Source organism: Takifugu rubripes, chromosome 3 (genome assembly GCF_901000725.2).
Source record: "Takifugu rubripes chromosome 3, fTakRub1.2, whole genome shotgun sequence".
NCBI lineage: Eukaryota > Metazoa > Chordata > Actinopteri > Tetraodontiformes > Tetraodontidae > Takifugu > Takifugu rubripes.
The window spans coordinates 12,965,049-12,980,323 of NC_042287.1; the positions used below are offsets into that span (position 1 = coordinate 12,965,049).

Genomic DNA, 15,275 nt, shown 5'->3' on the forward strand with positions numbered 1-15,275 from the left:
TTCACCTTGGCTGATCTTGAGGCACTGCCCCTGGGCTGATTCAGTACCTCCTCCAATATGCTATAACAGCACTCCTGGTTCCATGTAGCTGCAAAGCATTTTACATACATAGATTACTGTAGTATACAGCAAGCCAACAATCTCAAATATAAATATTTTATAAAGAAATATACTATGATAATATACTCTTCTTTACAGAGCATTATTGTCCTTTTGACCAGATTGTTGTTTCTTTTCATATTTCTAGCCATCAAAAGTAACAGTTTCTCAGAATAGAAGGAAAAAGCTTTGTGGTAAACCCATCATCACTGTCCACAAACCCTATTTTCTGTTGATTTTGCTCATTTAAAAAAAGAAAAGAAAAGTTGTCGCTGGTTAATGACGTCATCTCTGGTGCCTGCGCATGAGCTTGGGCTATTTCAGGCATTTGCAGTTTACAAATGGTATTTTAATCATACAGAGACTCTAAAATGCCTATGAAAGGAAGATATCCGATCAGGAGGACACTCGAATACCTCCAGAAGGGCGACATCATCTTTAAAACCAAAGTAAAGGTCTTGACGGTCAATTATAACACACACGGAGCGCTCGGCGACGGCGCAAGGTCAGAGGAAGCTAGCCCAAACCTTTCCAATTCTTGTTTTTTTTTCTCGTTTTTAGTAACATTAAAAACGTAATTACATGTCTGTTAACAGGTGCAAAGTAGTGTGACGTCCAAAAAAAGCGATATAGGGCCTGAACGTTTTATTATTGTGGCATTTACGAATTGTTTTCAGGAGTGAGATGTATTATTGTAGGCTAATGTAAAATTATTAGAGTTGCAATTGTCCAAAGGCTTGCTTAAAGACTATTGACACTAGTACTAAAAATAACATGAATGTAAAGAGTAATTTTAAATGTAAAGAGTGTTAGTTTAAAGTATTAAAGAATGATATTTTCTTTTGCAGGAAGTTTGTGTTCTTCAACATTCCTCAGATTCAGTACAAAAACCCATGGGTCCAAATTATGATGTTTAAAAATATGACCCCATCACCGTTTTTGAGGTTCTACCTTGGTATGTATTTAGTTTAAATATTCTTCCTATTGTAGTGTTATTTCTAATTGGTTCACTGTTCTTTTCAGATGATGGCGAACGGGTTTTGGTGGATATGGAAGGAAAAGACCACAAACAAATTTCAGAACATGTGAAGAAAATCTTGGGAAAATCAGAGTAAGATATAAGAATTATGTTCACTCCACCATTCTACCAGACATGACTATGTCCTACAAGTCAAGTAGCAGCTATTCTGATGACCAAAAAGTATCTAAATGAATTATCTGGACCATGTGTTATAAATATACAATATTAATATCTGCAGTTTTTAGTTGACTCTAATTGTCCAAAAAATTTAAATGGTGTAAAAAAAATCTTTTAAAATTTATATTAATGTATTGGCATGCATCACTAATGTTTTAACCAAAATAAATGCCATCTCCAAGTACCTTCATATCTTTAAAAATAAATTTGTTCGGTTTAAAAATAGCATTTCTGAAGTGACCACATGAAGTTTAAAATATGTATTCTTATATTTACAGGGAAGTGTTACAAACTGAAGCTCTGGCTAAGATGCTGGCATCTAACCCTGCCAACTTTGGACCTAAAAAGTACTTTCCCAGGGAGTGCATCTGTGAAGTAGACGGCCAGGTCCCGTGTCCTAGTACCACGCCGCTGCCCAGGGAGATGACTGGCAAATATCGCGCTCAAATGGCGGCATCACAGGAATAAACAACTGGAGAGAGCTGTGTGGACTCTATTCATTTTGAAAATATTAAAGTTGGACATCAGACGATTTCATAAAAGGATCTAACTGCTCACCAAAGGCTTCCATTATGTGGATTAAAACAGCATAAACCTGCCAACAACTGATGCAAAGTGCTGTCTTCTTTTGAGTATCTGGCAGTAACAATGCACCTTCGAGAACCTGTAAATCCCCGGGAAATGCATACATTGAGATGCAGGCTAATTATAGAAGTAAAAAGAATGAATAAATCTCTTGGTCTTTAAGTGTTTAATCCTGACATTTTTAAATGCAAATGTATTAGTTAAAGAAGCTGCTCGAACGATTCATTTTTCAACAATGCATGAAGGACATCAGGTCAGTAGGCTGCACACGATTTCTAAACAGAAAAGATTCTGACTTACGTTCACTCAACGGCACTGAGATAATACTGGCTGACAGACACACTGCACGTATGCATTTTAATGTGCCAAGATGGTGAACAGAGGTCAATGCATAAACTCTGGACTTCTGAAATGAATACATGCTTTACATTTAGACTGAACTGTAGAGCTGTGTTAGGACTTTCTAAAAAAATTGGACCTCTATTCATACATACAAATCCGTGATGAAAAGTACTTCCTCGAAACATCGTTGCTGTAAATAAAAAGTACAACCAATAGTTTTGTTTACTTGGCTCACTGTGAAAGTGTCACAAACAGATCATGGTCAAGTCAAACGTCACCAAAAAAGGCTGCACATAACATTAGTGAGTTATCTAAAGCATGCACACAAACAGGTTTGTAGATGGGCTGTAACACACAATTACCAGTCACGTTTTGGGTGTAATGTGCCTTTAAGTTTAGTTATGAAGCTATAACATAAAACGTACTTGTGATTTAATCATGTGATTCAAGCCCACAACTGAACCGAGCCTGAATTTGTCTTTCCTTCGTCTAAATGCTGTTTTGTAATACTAATGTGCAGTTTGGGTCTTTTGGTAACAAATGCACATAAAAAGAACTTTAAAAATCACTTGAATACCAAATATCTGCTCAATGTTTAGTGCCAAAACAACAAATTCTTAGTTAGTGTTTCATTATGTGCAAGTTTCAACAAGGAAACAGAAAAGACAACATCAGGCTCTGCCCAATCTAAAAACATCCCAGTGCCATGATATGTAGTTTGGTTATGTCTCCAAATGGAAGTGTTCTGAATACTGCGATAAAATGCTTCCTATTTGTCCAAATATAACCTGATCCTAGAACCAAATCACACATTCTGATTTCCACAAGACAACACGAGCACCTGTTACCGGTACATTAAAAATCTGTTTAGCTCATTGTACTTTTGCACCAGGACCAGTAACGCAACTACATCATCAAGACCGTGCAAATTAGCTCCGATTGCAGTGTTTAAAACAACATTGCATGCTGGGAAAGGCCCACGTGCTTCACAAAGCAAGCCGACTGAGATCCAGGACCGAAAATGAATGTCTCCATAAATCATAAAGCAACTTTGATCTGTTTTCAGTGCTTCCTTTTCTTCTGCTCCTGTAGGGTGAGCTGCAGCTCTCTGAGGTTCTGTGACAAGAGCTCCACCTCGTCAAGACGGCCGCTGTGCTTGGCATCAAAGATGTAAGCCCTAATGTTGTCGATCTGCTGCAGCAGCAGCTCCTCCTCGATCACATCTACGTCAGGCACAACCTCGTTGTCATCGTCCCCGTCAAATGGGTTGGTCGAGACACCAGGGGAGCTCCCTGTGGTATCTGAGAAAGGATTCGCTGCATCACTGTCATCCTCGTCTTCCTCATCGAATGGGTTTCGAGGCACAGCGAGGGCTGGTTGATCCTCCCCTTCATCATCATCGAATGGGTTGTATTCCTTCTTCCCATTCGTTTCCTCTTTGTGTTCCCTCTTGATGTCTTCGAAGAAGGGGTTGAATGAATCTTCCTCGACTGGAGTTGAGTCATCTTCATCAAAAGGGTTGAGGGAAGTGCCATTTTGTCCTTCGCCACCAGGGGGAGTAACATGTCCACCTAAGCTCCTCAACCTGGGAGGTGACTCCTGGTTTTCCAAAGCAGGAAATGCTCTAACAGGGGTTGGACTTTTGGGCTTAGGAGTCAAATTTTCTTGATCTTCGTCATCCTCTGCCTGAAAGTTTTCTACTGGACTGCTTCCCAGAGATTGTTCCCAGCTGACTGAAGGCTTAATGGAGCCCACACCCCAGTGCTCATTGACTTCCTTCTCTCTGGCTTCCAGGTGATGTTGCAACCCTTCCTGAAAGCCCCCCTCCTCAGCCATTTTCTGGGACAGAGTGATGGCCCGCTTAGTCTGCTGCTGGTCATATTCATCCTGCAGCTGACGCAAATTCTCCTCCAGCATAGCAACCTCATCCATCCTCTGGGCCTTCCGGGCCTGGCGAAGGAATGACTGGATGTTTTCAATCTGCTGTAAAAGCGGGTCGTCCAGCTCCATGCGTGTACTGGCCGAGTCTGCAGAGGGCAACCAACCCCCAGCTTTGGTCATTCGTGGAGCTCGGGGAGCACTTGGCAGCTCTCCGTTGGTGCCTGGAAGTGCCCGTTTTCTCTCCGACTCCTGCCTCCTCTTCACAGATTCCTGAGATGCCTGTTAAGCAGATAGATAAATAAAAAAAAGTTTAGTCACATGTTATGTGTACGATGAACTGTAAAGTAACTATGGTTTACTATCCGACCAGTCTCTCTTGCTGTAGTCTCTTTTCTTGCTCCTCTTTCCTCTTTTCTTTCAGCTCTTCATATTTGTCCTTTGTGGGTAAAGACATGAGACCCAACAGCTTCTCCTAAAACAGGAAGGACATGAAGAATAATAATATAGGGAGACTGGGAGGGTTGTAAAAAAGGCTTGAAACAGATATATGACCTGAGAACTACTTTAATGCAAGGGCAGGTGGGAAATATTACACAGCTTTTCACTGATAAATTATTCACGCTATTTTTCATGTTTACTCCCAAATGATTTGCTGATACAGTGGAAACTTGGATCAAAACATTCCTTCCTAAAGGACTATTGTTATTTCAACATTTGATATTCAATATTGTTTTTTTCCAATCATAAAACCATATACTAAAATATATCTCCACCATAGTTTTATGATTGAAAGAATCGATAGTTTTTCTTGTGTTATTTGATAATTGTACAGCTAATTAAGTGACTTACACCCAAAACTAATACTGCAATTAATTGGAATACCTCAAAAGAGCTTGCCTGCCTCCATATTTTTCTCATCTTGTATTTGAGGTTTAACTTCTGTGAAAGGAGTTTGCTGATTGAGGTGGCAGATTATAGACTATGATCCCAATTAGAGAATCAGGTCAGGTGGTTGCCTCACATAGCAGGTTACTTTATGATCAAAGCCAAGGGGTTTGATAATCACTTATGATCTTCAGAAGATAACAAAATTAAAAGAGATCTTCCTTGGACCATTATTAACTTTTCCTGAAAATGTCATTAAAGTCAGTTCATAACTTTAGGTTATTTTGCGCGCGTTGCCTCCTTGGTGAAGATAATCAATAGGGGCCTGAACCATCTGAACACAGCGTGTTGAAATCAGGCAAAAATAGCATCTAGTCTGTTTTCCTCAGTAAAATGAGTCTGTGATTCACCTAATGCAGAAAAACTAAAATCCTGCTGCCTCACTGCTCCATTTCATTCAGGATGCAGCAATGGGTTTATTACTGCAAAATGATGTTATATTAAATATTGCCTTCCTATTGCAATCAATACGAAATATGCATATGATATGTCTGATTCTACGTTAAACACTTGTTGTCTCACCTGGACAAAAAGTGTGGCAGAGTAACGGATCATCCTCTGCAGCTGGACAGATTTTGGATGTGGGGGTGGATCGTCTTTTGTTCCTAGTGTTAAAATCTTCTTACTGAAAAGAGACCGAGTAAAATTCTTTTTTGTCTTAAAAACACACGAAGAAATGTATATTGAAATATATTTACGGCGATGTGCACCTCAAAGCATCAATTAATTCGTAATACTTCTGTACTTCCAGTCTCAGTCCGCCAGCAGTGTCGAGATTGTAGGTGGTTTCTCCAGCACTGTGAAAATATCATGAAAGGAAAAACCATTCCGAAAAAAATGTTTTAAAAATCCTTTTGATAAGCCTACTTGAGCGATTCTGCCATTCGGATGTACTCTGGAGCCTTTTCATCCACCTTCTCCATGCACATCCTCAGCCTCTGACAGGAAAACAAGGTTTGAGTGAACAACAGGAAACCTCAGAAGACAAATGAAAATTAATGACAGGAAGGATACGGAAGACTTGGATGCCAGCTCTTTTTACCTCATACAGTTTGACAATATCTGGAACATGGTCCTTCTCTTCCAGCTTCTGTTGTATTTTGAGCAACTTGTCCATGCAATGGTGACAACAGCGAATCTTCTCATCGTCCTTCTCCTCCAGCATGGAAGTAACGCTGCTGAGGCTGCTGAGGCTGCCTCTCCTGGGGCCTAGCCCACTGCTGCTGCTTCCTGGTGTGAGTGTCTGGGAATGAACGGGGCTTCCAGCTATGCAGTGGGCCTCTCGTGTCCCACTGCTCAGTTTTTCTGTGAGCAGATCAAAGGCCGATGACTTAACAGCACTATATTTCTAGGAAGTTTTTTTTTCACTTGTACTTACGAGCCAAAGGCAAGGGGACAAATTCCATGCACTTCCTACACATGATGGACCCACAGAGACGACAGTGGTGTCTCCTGTTTCGGATGTTAAACTTGTTTCCACAGTCGGGGCAGAACGGGACATCCGAGTCGCTCACCCATGACACCAGTGACTTCTCAATGGCTAGAAATGGGCATAAAGAGTTATTTATTTATAAAAAACAAACAAACAAACCCTAATCAACTTTTAATGTGCACAAACCTCGGATTTTAGCTGCATCCGAGCCAATTCTGTCAAACGATGTCAGCTAAAATGGCACATGAATCCACAGAATTAAAATCCAGTTATTTGACATCAAATTGCGGCAAGCACAAAATATTGTGTTACTCAAAGCACACCTTTTCCAGTCTGATGATCAGCTTGTTCAGCTCAATGACATAGTGGTCTATTCTGGCAGCGCGATGCTTTTTAAAGTACTCTACATGACTTCTCGTTGCTCCTACAACCGTGATATAAGTTTGAGTTAATCCAAGTAAAATGTTTACTCATGAAATAATAAAACCAGTGTTAACCATGGTTCTGCCCTACCTAGTTCTTGTGGCTCCCACATGTAGGGATCAACTCCACCATAGTAAAAGGACTCATAACTACCCGCGTCCGGTCGGTCATCTCTTTTCAACAGCTTGTCTGTGGCTTTCTTTGCTTTCTGAACCAAACCTAGGCACAAACAAAATCCCCTTTATTTGTGGGAATACAAAAACCATACTGTAACCATACTGCGTTCACAGGATCACCAACCAATTTCTCAGAAGCATAAATTCAACAACATATGCAATGTCAAATGTCTTTTAACAAGTACCCATTAAATTTAACCTGCCAATAACTGCTCCAACACCAACACTAAACAGAAAATAACTATGTCTTTACTCTAGCCAGTAAACTATATCCTAGAAATCAAACTACAGATGAACAAAGTCTGAAGCAAAGTCCACATGTGCACGCTGGTAACTCACTTTTTAGCTGTCCCCTAACATGACGCTCATCCCCAGAGTGTTCTTCTTCATAGTGATCTTGAAGGTGGTAGAACGACTGAAGGTCCTTCAGGCACAGCGGGCAAATAAAGCCTTCCTTTACTTCACCAGAGCTCTCAAAAGGGGGTGGATAACTGGAGGCCATGCCAGCAGTGAGCTGAGTTAAAGGTGAGAGGTTAGACTTTAGTTCACTAGATCACGGGGCGTGCGCATTTCAGCTTTGTTGTGCCAGAGAAAATCCTGGAGAAATGAAGAACAAAACTAAGATGATTAATTTAGCTACAATTCACAATATAAAAAAAATAATATCTCACAAGCTTCACTGTTCACGGCAATACGTCTCTGACATCAAGATTTAATCGTGACAGGCAAAAGGATAAAAACAAAGACACAAAGACACTTTAAGACACTGTATATTGTGCTATAATAGCGGGGAAATATTGGTCTGTAAGCGAAATGTGCATTACCGGAGATGTCAACGATATCCTTGTTAATAATCAGACGGCTAACTTAGTAAATGCAACGTTAGCATTCAGATACAGCAGCTCGCTTACTGTTAAGTAGCAATTTCCAAATGATGCTCATAAGTTCTAAGTGAACGACTCCAAACTCTAAATTAATGAACTTGCAACTTCTTTAAACCTATTTGTCCACGCTGATTACGCGGTTGACAGTTAATGTTACCTTTGACAGCTTGATAACAACAACAGCAGGAGCAGCAGCAGGAGCAGCAGGAGCACATGACCAGTCAGGGCTGGTCACGTGACTAGCCAGGGCCTGTAAGGAGAGCGAAAAGGGACAAACGATACGTATTAATATAATATGTCATCCATTTCAGCCATACCGGCTATAAATTTACTAAAATATAACTCCAGAGTCATTTTTCCACTTTTTTTTATTCATATTGCGATCAATTGATCATTTTATTTCCCTGAATTCTTTTCCTTATTTCCTGACTTGGGGTCCAATGTCCAAACGACTCTTTCCGCTATACTTGTTGAGCTGTGACAGGTGTAAGTTCCGAAGTTGCGTTTTTGTTCATAATATTGACTCTTTTTCAGAAATTTAATTGTTAAGCACACTCTAGGTTTCAAATGCACGTGCATCATCCACACTAGTCAATAGTGTTTTAGAGTAATTGAAGCAGAATTAAAATAATTTCAACTTTATTCATAGAGGCTACTTCTTTTGCAAATGTTGAAAATGTTTACATTTAATCTCGTTCTAACAGCTTTTTTTTAAATTTTTTTTATCTCGTTCTAACAGCTCATTGGCCCTGCTACGAGATACATGCAGAATATGGCCAGAGAAACAAGAGGGTACACTACAATAAACTAAACAAAATTACAAAACCAAATGGTAAAAGAAATTCTTTCTCTACATTTTTAAACTTTTGTAACTAGACTGGCTAATCGGTCACAAATGTGACATTATTAAATAAAATGTAATCAATTTATATTTGTTTATTTGGGATCTTTTGTTGTTACTGCTTGAATGCAGCAACCGTGAACGTTGAAAAATTTTTCCACCTTAATGCGGCCCGTTTCAGTCCCCCCCTTCCTATTTCTTGAGGTCAGAACTCACCTCACTCAACTCAATAAGTGGTGAAGCCGAGCAGTCCAAGTGGGGTAGATGACTGATCAGGGCCGAGTGGGGGTATATCGCTGTACATGGAAAAATTCACAAAAGCCAAAAGGCTCTCCCTATCTCCTGCGCTGCGCAATGGACCATGACCTCTGATGGATAATTTTCATATTGATCATATCTGTGGACGACTGTTCCTAGCTGGGCTCCAATGGAATGAGCCTAATTACATCCTTAGTTAACAATAATAGACCCTCTAGTGACATTACCAAAAAAATACCACACAAAACCGCTACTTTAAGTTAAAATTATTGTAAATTACATCTATACGACAATAGTCGGTGAGACATTTTATGCTCTTCGGCACTTTTGTCTTTAAAAATAAGCGGCAACCGTCTGTAGGGAACGTAGCAGACGTTAGTGAATTAAGTTTATCTCGTTTTGAAGACGCATGTACCAAAAGTAGCACGAAATAAAAGATACTAGTGGTTATTGACAATTTATTGATCAAGGTGGTGCACGCACCAGAACCATTTACACCGCAGGACAGTAATTACGCACAAGCTCTCCCAATGAACCAAACAGCTTGTTGGTTTGATAGACACAGTAGCTGTCTGCCAAAGAAAATATGAGCACAACGGTGAAAATCCTTATTTTCCATGTTTAATAACGTTATTCATTATGGCCATGTGATTTACACGTGCGTCATCACGATACAGCATTTTTGTTTCTTTTACTCCCCCTCCAATTCTTCATCGGATGTAAACCTTTTACCCGGGTGCTGCCTCTTCTCTTCAGCATGATTTTTACTAATGTTGTCTAGAAAATCGAGCAGCAAACTGGTCTTGCTGCAGCTCGTATGGTCCAAAACATCACATGGATTGTTTGTACCTAAATCCGGATTCGAGTTATCCCAAAACCGCTTTCCAGGATGCTGACGTTTCTCCGGTTCAGCGAGGTCTTCAACATCATCTGCATTGGCATCTGCATCCCATTCCCCGTCGATGTCCTCCTCTTCGAAATGGCGCTTACCTGGGTGCTGGCGCTTCGTGTGCAGGACCAGGTAACGCTTGCCTGGGTGCTGCCGTTTTGAAAGTTCGCTGAAAAGTAATACAGGATTTTCAGTAACGTGTCCCATCATGGTGCGTTTCCCCGGGTGCTGCCGTCTCTGGATCTCCACAAGTGAGTGCATTTCATCATCTCGTTTCCCCGGATGCTGTCTCTTTTGAACATCCAAATCATCTTCGCTTTCTTCTCTCCTTCCAGGATGCTGCCGCTTCTCCAAATCTTCCATGTATCTTTTGCCGGGGTGCTGCCGTTTTGTCACCCAGTCAATCTGTGAGGACTCACCTGGATAAGTGACATTAAAAATATTATTTTAAGTAGATTTCCATCTCGACTAGCTGGTTTAAGTAATTCACAGATTTCCCCCCAGATTCCCTGTGGTGCGCGTAATTGCGCACAGACCAGAGTCTAGTTAGTTGCACCTATTCAGCAGTGATTATAGTAGCAGGTTCGTTTTTGCTATAAAAGAACTTCAACGTTATTTCGAATGATAATTGATACTCTTTGATGGATTAGAATTTAGGATGAGGTTATTAACGTAACATCAGTACGAGTCTTGGCGCTTTAAACTGTAGCCAAAGTGCAACATTAAACTCAATTATAGTGTGGAAAAACAAAATATTGGAAATTAAATATACACACCGCTTCTGCCGTCTTCGCTCTGCATCTTTCTGAGAATGGACTGTAACAGGAGACCCTCTGCTCTCTGCAGTATGATGTCGTCTATGGCCATTCGGTCCAGCTCATCTTCATCAGGGATGCCCTGTCCTCCACACACGATCAAGTTGCAGACCACGACAGAAGCCAAGATGAGCAGACATGTCGACTTCATGTCTGATCATCCGCAGGAAACGTGTTCGGTAAGATATGCAAAACAGATGATATCAGTGGTTGCTACCGTCTTTAAACGGCGAGTATATCAATATTTCAGTTGACCAATATTTCTGTCATCTTAATTAAACTTGAAATCACTGGATGGGGCGAAACGACAAACAAGTTAACTTTCTCCAAAAAAGTTGGACTAACAGCAAAAGTATTATTTAAAATGACAACATTATAAGAAAAAATACAACGGAAAATTGTTTGACGCGTAAACTCACCTGAGAGTATCCAAGCCTCCTTTGCTTATGTTGCGATGGTTGCTTTTGTCAATGACCTCTGAAGGCCGTAGTTTGGATGTATGTGCCGACTGCTTCCAGCCGCGGCATTTATACCCGCTGGTCAGTGTCGTCACACCAATGCTGGAGTCGTCGTGCGGGATCGTGCGCAACCAGACGCGCTGAATGATCGTCCAATAGGAAGCGCAATTTTTCGCTTGAAAACCAAATAAGCATTAGTGGAGTAGACTTCCTTGACGTTTCACATCAATCTCCAATGTGACAATGAGTTTTTTTAAACTTTATTCAGGACTCCAATGATCTCATGCTTTGTCATATGGAAACCTATCTGAAGGGGGTTTTGTTGCATAACAAGTGTTTAGCCAGGGAGTTTATCTTTTTTGTTGCAGTTTAGTATACTTGTACAAAAGTTATTTTACAGGCATTCACCCAGCTCACCTGGAACAGCAAAAAACTATTAAAACAAGATTCCTCGACTTTGATGCATAAGTCACCTTTAGTCTTTTCTTCTAATGTGTGAATCAGATATGTCCTGTTTTGTGTGGTGTGTCAGTATCTGCTTGAGACCACCACGAAATAGAAGTCATAAAAGCTATCACAGCTGAGCATCATGTCTCCATTGAGTTTGGCTATGATCCATTTCATCTAGTCAAATTAGACGGTTGACCTGTGACCTTAAGATTCCTGTTTAGATTACGAGCTGAGCGATGCATGATCTTTCCACCTGTATGCACCTGGCATAAACAACTACATGACAACCCTCAACACATCAGTGACTTAGAGAATGTCACAATCTACAGTAAAGGTGCTGCCAACATGAGCACAGACTTAGATTTAAATTGCTACATGATATTGATATGACCCGAGGGTGAACTGATTCCCCTCGATCCTGATCTGGTCCTTGTTTGAAATTATTTATATTGATCTGTTGAAGGCAACAAAGGGGTGCCGTGGGGAGTACAATCAGATTACTGTAAGGAGGTTGGAGTTTGGAGTCCTTAGAGGTGTCAGTGAATGGTGAGTGAATGACCTGTCCTATTCTTCTATCCTGTCTTGTGACCCTGATTACGCATGAATGGAAGTTAGAGAAACACGTATGGATGGGTCTACGACTACCAAGTTCTTTCCTCAGCAAAAACCTTTTTAATTTAGGGGATATTTTTTATGGGTTATTCACATTAAGTCAGGTCAGTTTTATTAAAATAACACATTACAAACCACAACGGCCTTGGTGGGCTGTTGAAACTGGACCATGAGTGGCATCCTCTGTTCTTTTCGACCCTTCCACAAAAAAGATGATAGCTCTTCTCTGTTTGTTTTTGGTCTGAAAGTGAATAGGCAGAAGCTCAAAGTCATGGCTGGGGTTAAAATGCAGATTGAGTGCAAAGGGCAACTCCCCACTGTTTCTTGGTAACTATCACTGCACCGAATAGATAAAGATTCTAACAGAAAAAGGACATTGGCACAATAAAGTCACATCTGATCTTTATTTTCTGTCTATTAGGGAAAGAGGGTAAATGCCCAAAGGAGCCAATTAATCAACCCCAATAGTTGGATTCCAAGTCCAGCATGTTCTGTTCTGTGTAAGCAGAATCATTGAGCAAAAGTACCGTGCTGATACTTAAGATATAGAACAATTAAAGTCGATGGAAAGATTCACATTGTAATTAAAAGTGATACTGTATGTAAAAGTGATCCTGGGCTATGAAAACCATCCATTGAACAATGTTTTTAACGGTTTTGGAAGCTTATTCGTCAATTGATGCCCCAGTGCTCCGCTGAACGACTAAGACAGTATTTTATTCCTGCAGCAGTCAGATATTTTAACACACATTGTTAGGGTGAGATTTGGCACTGCTGTTTAGCCTTTAGTAGCATTTATTCAGTTTTTTTATTTTTTATCAGGCTTTTCTGGTATTTAACCATGTCCTACTTCTACTCTTGTTCATTTATATCCTTCTTCTAGATCATGTTTCATTTGCATTTGATCTGTTTGTTGTACATCTTTGTGCTGTTTGTTGGCTGCATGATTGTATGATTGACCTGGTGAAGGTTTTTCCCCAGTGTGGGGAACCTAACCTAACCTAACCTAACCTAACCTAACCTAACCTAACCTAACCTAACCTAACCTAACCTAACCTAACCCATTTTTCCTTTCCTCTTTCAATCTCACTTATGCCAACAAAAAGCAGTCTATCAAAGCACTTCAGAGTTTTGTAATGAGCAAGAAGACATCTTATATATATATATTCCCTAACTAGAAAGAAAAGCAGTTAGAGTGCAGAACAACAAGCAGCTCATTTCCCCACATACTGTGACTTACACCTACAGTACAGTACAGTATAGTATAGTATAGTATAGTATAGTATAGTATAGTATAGTATAGTATAGTATAGTATAGTAATGCAAGGTTGCATAACATTGTGGGTTGCGTTATAATCAAAAACCCCTTGGCTTTGATCTTGATATTTGGAAGATCATTAACATGTATTCTTAACTTTTCATGTTAATACATTTATTATTTCATGATATCATGTTATATTCAGAGAATTCACTAAACAATGAGAGCAATCACAATCGGAGGAATCAGTCTGTTTCAGGACGTCCTGCTCACTTCCACCCCTTCCTTTAAAGTTGATCACTTTTTAAAAAAAAAAAAAGTGACTAGATGGTGATTAGACATCCCCAAAACTTGAATTTCACAGCCAAAATTTCATCAGCTTTTTAGGTGAGGGGAGAGTTTGTAGTAAAACTAATCTTGCACTAAACAGATTCCACTTCTCTGACACTCTGCAGCTAGCACACACCGAGTGGGCACGAAAGCCTTGTGAATCGTGCACCATTACTGCAGTGTATGTGGAGACATCTCAGTTCCATTCACAGAAAACAGAGAAATAATGTTAGTCAGCATTTAGAGATGCTGGTCCCTAGTTTGATATTTGGACATTACATGGATATTTCTTATGAATAGTATAGTTTTAGAGTAAATAGTCGGTTTAAAAAAACTCTCTCTGGAGTTCAGAGTTTGTCCAGAGACAATTTATGGTAAAGTCGAGCTGGCGCTTCAGTAGGTAAGACTGACCTGACCCCAGGGTCACGTTTGGAACGCAGGGCGGAACACGGACAGGGTGAGGGCGCGCTCCAGAAACCGAAGTGACACCAACAAACAAATAAACAAATGGAGACAGGAGTGTGTAGGGATGACGCGATGACCCTGTCCCCCAAAAGTGACACAGGCCTGACAGGGGTCACCGTGGCAGCGAATGAGTGACAGCTTACATCGTGCACTGGTGACAGCGGCTGCCTGGAAGTGTGCGCCACACACGTGAGTGTGCGGATGGTGCGTCATCAAAGACAGGCTCAACTTTAGTTGCTTTTAATTAGCCTTTTAAATGTCATGGAGATACCGAAAAAGTAAAAAACAAGAAAAAAATTGAACTTTATTGATCATAATGTGATATTATAACATTCAAAAGATTTGACTTTACCCGCTGTGACCTGTCCAGGGTTTATTCTTGCCTGTCAACTCGTCACTGCTGGGCCAGACTCCAGCAACCGCCGACCACTACTGTATTCTACACCATTAAATTCCCATTGAGACGTGATAACTGCATGATGGTTGTATTTTTATTTTTATTTTTTCTATTTCCACCTGTGAATCTAAACCTAAGCACTGTGAAAGAGTTTTCTTTTAGCTCTTTTCTCAGTTTTCACCTGGAGGTGAGAACACACACATAGAATTAACTGCAAGTACATGCAGCAACGGGGAAACAGGATTTTACATTATTTATTTTGATATTTCATCTCGAGTTGTGTGTGTATTACCTTGAGAACCCATTATCTCTCAATAACCTGCCAGATGCCTGTGTGTTCCTTGAGCTGGAACCCATGATTTGTGCAATACTACCGCGCGCTACAGATCACTTATCTTCGTGCACCCTCGTCACTCATCCTGGCGCCTCTCCATCATAGTCACGTAGTGGCTGGGACCAGATTGAGCTGATCTTTCAGTCTCACGACTGACTGAACTCGCAGGTGTGACGTTACGTTTCATTTTTTCATGAAAAGGA

General features: G+C 40.4%; 3 protein-coding genes across 4 annotated transcripts; 1 reads left to right on the top strand and 2 right to left on the bottom strand.

Moving 5' to 3' along the window:
• Positions 1-356: 356 nt before the first annotated feature.
• On the top strand, positions 357-1,847 carry mrps25 (mitochondrial ribosomal protein S25). The gene is made up of 4 exons (XM_003963398.3): positions 357-604; positions 948-1,054; positions 1,123-1,210; positions 1,576-1,847. Exons 1-4 carry the CDS (start codon positions 471-473, stop codon positions 1,763-1,765), a joined length of 519 nt encoding a protein of 172 aa, XP_003963447.1. The 5' UTR covers positions 357-470; the 3' UTR covers positions 1,766-1,847.
• Positions 1,848-2,033: 186 nt separating this feature from the next.
• Positions 2,034-8,213, bottom strand: rbsn (rabenosyn, RAB effector). Of its 2 annotated transcripts, none has more exons than XM_011602600.2 (12): positions 8,123-8,213; positions 7,421-7,678; positions 6,996-7,124; positions 6,806-6,906; positions 6,669-6,714; positions 6,429-6,590; positions 6,093-6,355; positions 5,918-5,988; positions 5,761-5,847; positions 5,573-5,675; positions 4,473-4,577; positions 2,034-4,384 (listed from the first exon to the last, which is right to left on the bottom strand). In XM_011602600.2, the coding sequence occupies exons 2-12, from the start codon at positions 7,581-7,583 to the stop codon at positions 3,287-3,289; spliced, it is 2,328 nt and encodes a 775-aa protein (XP_011600902.2). In that variant the 5' UTR covers positions 7,584-7,678; positions 8,123-8,213; the 3' UTR covers positions 2,034-3,286. The 2 variants fall into 2 exon arrangements, with proteins under 2 accessions (XP_011600902.2, XP_003963469.2); XM_003963420.3 differs by having other exon boundaries at positions 7,421-7,595; positions 8,123-8,209.
• A 1,295-nt stretch (positions 8,214-9,508) lies between these two features.
• On the bottom strand, positions 9,509-11,338 carry trh (thyrotropin-releasing hormone). The gene is made up of 3 exons (XM_003963419.3): positions 11,188-11,338; positions 10,730-10,921; positions 9,509-10,372 (listed from the first exon to the last, which is right to left on the bottom strand). The coding sequence occupies exons 2-3, from the start codon at positions 10,917-10,919 to the stop codon at positions 9,756-9,758; spliced, it is 807 nt and encodes a 268-aa protein (XP_003963468.1). The 5' UTR covers positions 10,920-10,921; positions 11,188-11,338; the 3' UTR covers positions 9,509-9,755.
• Positions 11,339-15,275: the final 3,937 nt, after the last annotated feature.

Bases quoted from the DNA above. Each gene is read 5' to 3' on its own strand.
- trh (XM_003963419.3), bottom strand. From the start codon at position 10,919: ATGAAGTCGACATGTCTGCTCATCTTGGCTTCTGTCGTGGTCTGCAAC. The intron at 10,373-10,729 runs GTGTGTATATTT...TCACTTATCCAG, and splicing joins GAGCGAAGACGGCAGAAGCG to GTGAGTCCTCACAGATTGAC.
- mrps25 (XM_003963398.3), top strand. From the start codon at position 471: ATGCCTATGAAAGGAAGATATCCGATCAGGAGGACACTCGAATACCTC. The intron at 1,055-1,122 runs GTATGTATTTAG...TGTTCTTTTCAG, and splicing joins GTTTTTGAGGTTCTACCTTG to ATGATGGCGAACGGGTTTTG. The intron at 1,211-1,575 runs GTAAGATATAAG...TTATATTTACAG, and splicing joins AAAATCTTGGGAAAATCAGA to GGAAGTGTTACAAACTGAAG.
- rbsn (XM_011602600.2), bottom strand. From the start codon at position 7,583: ATGGCCTCCAGTTATCCACCCCCTTTTGAGAGCTCTGGTGAAGTAAAG. The intron at 6,907-6,995 runs GTAGGGCAGAAC...TCACGGTTGTAG, and splicing joins GTGGGAGCCACAAGAACTAG to GAGCAACGAGAAGTCATGTA. The intron at 4,578-5,572 runs GTGAGACAACAA...TTCCTGTTTTAG, and splicing joins CTGCCACACTTTTTGTCCAG to GAGAAGCTGTTGGGTCTCAT.